The sequence below is a fragment of the Physeter macrocephalus genome, unplaced genomic scaffold (assembly GCF_002837175.3).
Source record: "Physeter macrocephalus isolate SW-GA unplaced genomic scaffold, ASM283717v5 random_21, whole genome shotgun sequence".
NCBI classification, from domain to species: domain Eukaryota; kingdom Metazoa; phylum Chordata; class Mammalia; order Artiodactyla; family Physeteridae; genus Physeter; species Physeter macrocephalus.
Window position 1 is genome coordinate 185,326 of NW_021145309.1, and position 6,000 is coordinate 191,325.

Here is a 6,000-nt window from a genome sequence, read left to right on the forward strand (position 1 = left end):
CTGTGAATGTGGCGAAGTACATGAATAAATTGTCAATTTGAAAAAAACTGTGCATTCCTCGGATAAACCCATCTTTGTCACCACACAGCTTTCTTTATCTGTCAGATTCTTTTTGCTAATATTTTGTTTAAGATTTTTTTACCTATATTCACATGTAAGACGGGCCCACAATTTTATGCCTTATCTGGTTTTGTTGTCACCAAAGAGCACATAAAATATGTCTGGCAGTGGAACCTCTTTCTTTAGTCTCTGGAGAGATTAGCATAAAAATGAAATGTTTGGTACAATTTGCCCATAAAACCACTGGGGCCTGGTGACTTTTGTATGTATGGCACAGACAGCGTGAGGGCAGGATGAATTGCTCCAGTTACTTTCTCTAAAATTGAAAGAGGTGCAGAGGGGTCATAAACCCACCCACCATCTTTTTTTTTCCCATTAAGTTTGAGTTAGATGTGTCCTCTCCCTTTCTGCAATAATGTTGCCATACTCAGTACATATACCCATCCTGGAAGGCAAAGTGGGGAGAGTGAGACTGTGTAGACATGAATAAACCTCTTGTGTTCTCAATCAAGATCACTGGAAGATTTGGTGGGACCAAAGTCCACCATTAAAACAGGGAGGTGAGGGCTTCCCTGATGGCGCAGTGGTTGAGGGTCCCCCTGCCGATGCAGGGGACACGGGTTCGTGCCCCGGTCCGGGAGGATCCCACACGCCGCGGAGCGGCTGGGCCCGTGAGCCATGGCCGCTGAGCCTGCACGTCCGGAGCCTGCCCTCCGCAACGGGAGAGGCCACTGCGGTGAGAGGCCCGCGTACCGCAAAAACAAAAACAAAAACAAAAACAAAAACAGGGAGGTGGCCTAGGTTTAGATACAAAAACCATATGACTTCTTAGAAACACTACACATGGCTTGCCTGTGATCTGAGACAGCCCAACCATTTCAGGGATGCCTGAAATTGGCTCCCTTTTCCTACTTGAGTTGTTCTGGGAAAATGTGAGACGTTCTATTGTGAGAGTGAGAGATTTACATGTGGTCCCAAAGCAAAGCGAGGGCCAAGCCCCACCTCTCCCTACCTCCCACCAAGAGCCAGGGCTGCAGGATTCTGCCCTGAGCCCCGCCCTCTCCCCTCACTCACCTCCCGGCCGGTAAGGATGTGCCGGGCCAGCTTGACTTTGGCAAAGTTGCCCTTCCCGATGGTCCTCAGCAGGCGGTAGTTGCCTACATGGGGCTGCTCTTCGGGACAGGAGGCGATGGAGTTCCGGCAGCGGGCACCCAGGGAGCGGCTGGACCAGGACGGTCCCTTGTCCGAGGAGCGGCCAATGCCCAGGGTGCCATGCTGGGCGGGGGAGACGGAGCATGAGAGGTGGGCAGCGCCCATCCAGTCCACCTGTGTGCTGGGGCGGTTAACTCCAGCCATGGCCACTGGTCCCCTCGTGGCGCTTTTCAAACCCACGCCAGAGAGAAGGCTTTGGGTTCCCCATCTTTCTCTGCGAAAAGACACCTCCAAGAACAAAGATGCTGGGGCTCCCCCAACTCTGCAGCACCTGGGACCCCAGGTATCAGGTCTCTTCTTCACCCCTGCCTGCAATCAGTCTACCCACTCCCCCAACTTCCTTTTCTAATTACTAGAACCTCCATCAGCTCCAAGATACTGTATTCTAATGCTGCAGCCCTCGACCCCAATCAACGCCGACTCAGTCTGGACTCCACCCTCTACCCCTACCCTCACTGCTTCCAACATTCCATCTTATCTATCACTGCCCCCATCCAGCCCCCCAGTTCTATGGCAAGCCCATATTTCAACACCTGACTTCCAGTTTACTGCCTGCAATGCTTTCTTCTGATCCTTATTGCCCCAAATTCTACTCCCAACAGTGTAACCAACCGTCTTTCATTTCGCCCTGACACTGTAGCCCCACATTGTTAACCTTCCTTCTGTGGGAAACTTTGTTGCTTCCTCGCTGGGGTGGGCGTGGGGCGGCACCGCCCTGCGAAACGCGGCTGCTCCATCGGCGCCCTCACCCGCTGACTCCCACGCTACACCACGATGTCCCCGACGTTGTGTTCCTGCCACCCTGTCCCTCCTGGGCCTCTCTCCCCCGCAGGTCACCTGCCTGCTCCTGGCTATCCTGTCCTGATTGTGAGCCCCAGGGACTGTGCCTCCCTTTTAGCGCTGGGGCCCAAGGCGTGGGTGACAGAGGCCCCAGCCAAGATGGCTCTGCTCAGACCCTGGGCTGTCCCTGGGCCCTTCCCAAGGCTGGGGGTGGGACACAGGAGGACACAGGGAGCTGAGGAAGACAGAAGGCCAGGTAGGCAACGAAGAGGAGGACCCGGGCTGCTCCTTGCAGGGATCTGCCGGGCCACTTAACAGCGATGAGGATCACCATTTACTGAGCACTGGCCGTTAAGGCACCATCATTCCCATTTTATAGGTAGGGAAACTGAGGCTCAGAGATGGGACCTGAACGCAGACAGCTTACCCCAGAGGTGATGTCTTCACCGCTGCCGTGCCACACCGGCTCACACTCCCGTCATTTTTATTACGTAGGCTTTACTATTGGCCAAATCCTGGGCATTAAAGCACCTCATCTGCATTTAATTCCTACAGTAGCCCAATGACGGCGGCATCTGTATCCCCATATTCCAGAGGTGAAACTGAGGCTTGCAGCGAGATGGTGCCTTGTCAAGGTCACACAGTTCATTCATAAGAAGCAGAAAGGTAATGCTCCCCACAAGGGGCAGAGAGACAGCCGCCCCTGCTGGAGCCCTAACCACATGCCTGCTGCCTACTGTGCCTTCACCTGACTTCCAAGGTGGGTCCAGTTACGATCCGCACTCTCCACATGGGGACCCTAAGGCTGAGGGCAGGGTTAAGTACCTCGCCCAAGGTCACAGGGCAGATGTAGCAGAGTGCCTAGGATTCGAACCCGGGCCTGCTGACTCCTGAGCCCCCAGCTCTTTCCCACATCCCCCACCGGGCTGCTCACAACCCCAGGCCTCCTTCCCGGGGAGGGCAGGAAGGGAGCTGGAGATCCTGGCAGATAAGACCTCTGATTCTCACCCAGATAAGGGCTTGGAGAAGAATCCCCAGCAGGTGGTCCGAGGGGGGCCAACTGGGGCTGGGCTGGCACCCCACTGAAGGCAGCGTGGCTGAGGGACCCCTGCAAGGGGCAGCTGGGGCAGTGGGTGACAAGGCCCTCAGGGGCCGGGGGTGGGAGCTAAAATTGGCCGGCACCACCAGCTGGCCTGGCTCCCTCCTGCCGGCTGGTGCCCCAACACCGGGTCTGTTGCTAGGGAACCTCCAGAGAGGCTGGGTGGTGGGGGGCCTCGAACTTGGGGTGGGGGAGCATGACCCCACATGGCTGTCATCACGGTAACCAGGTGACAGAGGAGGGGGCTATGACCTCAGATTCCAGACGGAGAGAGGTGACCCTCTGCCAGGACTGACAAGCAGGTCTTACAGACTGGAGCTGGGAGGAGAGGGGAGAATTAGCCTTCCCGAAGTCCCCATGATGCACAAATCTGAACAATAAGAGGAGGAGGAAGTGCTCGTATAAGCCCTGTTTTACAGATGAGGAAACTGAGGCTCAGAGAGGTGAGGTAACCTGCCTGAGGTCACACAGCTAGGGAGGGACAGAAACTAGATTTGAACTTACACTTCTCTGAAAAATCAAAGTCATAACAACAACAATAATAATAATAGCAGATACAATAGGCCTGGCCCTGTGCATCTCGCTCACATAATCTCTTTGGCTCCTTATAACATCCCTAACAGGGAGGTGCTACCATCAACCCCATTTAGAGGTGAAGAAACTGAGGCTCCGAGCAGGGAGTGGGTCTGCAAGCTCACATAACAACTAATGACAGCCCTGGGTTGAGGATCCATGGCCGTCTGACTCATATCCACAGTCACAATAGCAGCGAACATGTGTGGAGTGCATCCTGTGTGTCAGGCTTTGCCCCTATCATCTCGACTAACCCTGAGGGACTCAAGCCATCACCCCATTTTGCAGGGCAGGAAACAGGCTCAGAAGGCGAGAGCCAGTTGCCTGAGGTCACAGTGCCAAGTGGCTGGCAGAAGCAGCACTGGAACCCAGGCCTGTGGGCTCCTTGTCACTTTCTGGAGTGACCGGGGTGGGGTGGGGGAGAGGTGGGTTTCTCATCGAAGACTCCAAATCAGAGTCTGGCCTACAGCATGATGGGTCGTGATGGCAGTGGTGGTGGTGATGGGGGATCTCTATGAGGCAGGGTCCTACAAGATGAAGGGACAGAGACAAATCTCTCTGGTGGGGATCTGGGGTGAGGGTGGCTGAGGATTGGCAGGGACCGGGCAGAAGGCCTGGAAAGGGACGAAGACCCCAGCTGGGGAGGAGTCTGGCATTGGTGGTGGGAGGCTCTTTTGAAGCAGTGAGAGTGAATCAGGGAAATGGGGAGGGGGCGGTCTCTCTGGGATTGTTCCTGGCTGTGGTGCAGGGACAGGGGGGTCTGGGAATAGTGGGAAGGGTCCAAGCCATGGGACAATGGAAGTCAGGAGCCAAGGTTACCTGACCCAGGGGCCTGGGTCTTGAGGAAACTCCTAGAAGTCAAAGAAAGGGGTTTCTAGGAGCACTCCTTGGAACCAGAGAAAAGTCCAGGGGCCTGAAATCCTGAGGAAGGGGCTTCCCGGGCAAGGGGCAGATCCAAGGAATAAAGGCTGAGCCTGGTGGGGGTCAAGAGGCCTAGGAACTTGGGGAGAAAGCGCCCAGCAGACAGACCCCAAGAGAAGAAGGCTTAGAGCCAGGGCAAGACCAGAGGCTTCAAATCCAGGAGTTTTCTGGAAGAAGGATCTGGGGCCAGGCCTCGTGAGCTGGGGAAGGACTCTGAAGCTGAGGAGGGGGTTTCCCTGGGAGGCCAGACCCCTGGCAAGGATAGGGGAGGCCCTGGGGCAGCGGAAGGGATGGGGGCCTGGAGATCTAAGGGATGAGGTAGTATCCTGTGAGGAGGGGCATGGCCTAGGAGTGGGGTCAAGGGGTTGGGGGCTTGGGGAGGGGGCTTGCCTGAAGTGGAGAAGTTGATACAGGGAGGATGAGGCCTGGAGTCAGACTGGTTCAGGGCCTAGAAATCCGAGACTGAGCTGGGGGCCTGGAAGTTGGAGGCCAAGGCTTCCTGGGAGAGGAAGAGACCAGAGAGGGTCTGGGAGGATCTGGGGGGACTGGAGATGCTGGGAATCCAGGGACAGGGCTGCTTGGAAGATGGGGACCGGGCCTGGAAGTGGAGAGACCTTGAACAGGGTAGAAAGGACCCTCGGCCCAGGAAAGGTGGAACCGGCTTCCTGTGAGGGGGTGCCCACAGGAGCCCGGAGGATCCCCGAGGGCCAGAAAGCTGGGAAGGAGAGGACGGGGGATCCTGGGGAGCCCGGCACCCAGATCCAGACGGGGAAGGCCAGAGGCAGAGGCAGGACTGGGCCAGGCCTTCCTGGGAGAGGGCCGGGGCTGGGCCTGAGGGTCAAGAGCCCGGCAAATCCGGGAAGGGGCCAGCTGTCGGATGCGGGAGGCCTGGAGGGGAAGGGGCTTAAGAACCCGCTGGAGAAGGGAGGGGCTCCTGCAAGGCAGGGGAGGGGGCTTCCTGGAGGGAAGAGACCCGAGCGGAAGCGGTCTGCAGAGGGACAAGACAGGGGTCCCCCGAGAGGGGCGCCCCCAGGGGTCGGGCTGGGCTGAGGAGTGGGGGAGGGTCGAGAGGCCTGGAAGTCCGGGCGGGGGTCGGTGGGTGGCGAGCCAGGCCGGGCCGGGGAAATGAGGGTAGGGGCTCGCGCGGCGAGGGACATAGCAGGGCGAGGGGTCCGGCGGCCGGACCCAGCCGGGGCTCCCCAAGGGGCCGGGCCCCACTCACCGTGTCCGAGTTCCGATCGTTGCCCGGGGCCAGAGCCGTCCGCGAAGACATTTTCTCCGGGTCTCGGGGGACTGGGCGGCCGGGTCGGGGGGGGGGGGGGGGGGGGGGCCCGGGGCCCCCCCCGTCCCCCCCC

The 6,000-nt window shown here is 58.0% G+C and overlaps 1 protein-coding gene across 4 annotated transcripts in view; it reads right to left on the reverse strand.

Annotated features, from left to right (window-relative positions):
- The window catches only part of MARK4 (microtubule affinity regulating kinase 4), a 34,989-nt gene extending 29,009 nt beyond the window's left edge, over window positions 1–5,980 (reverse strand). For all 4 annotated transcript variants that reach the window (XR_003678095.2, XR_008616493.1, XM_024132666.3 and 1 more), the window contains exons 1-2: window positions 5,868–5,980; window positions 1,135–1,335 (exon numbers count right to left, since the gene is read on the reverse strand). Coding sequence is in view for 2 of the 4 variants with exons in the window: in XM_024132666.3 (XP_023988434.1) it covers window positions 1,135–1,335; window positions 5,868–5,918 (252 nt within the window). In the remaining 2 variants the exon portion in view is untranslated. The remainder of the gene's footprint in view (window positions 1–1,134; window positions 1,336–5,867) is intronic.
- Between the last annotated feature and the right edge of the window lie 20 nt (window positions 5,981–6,000).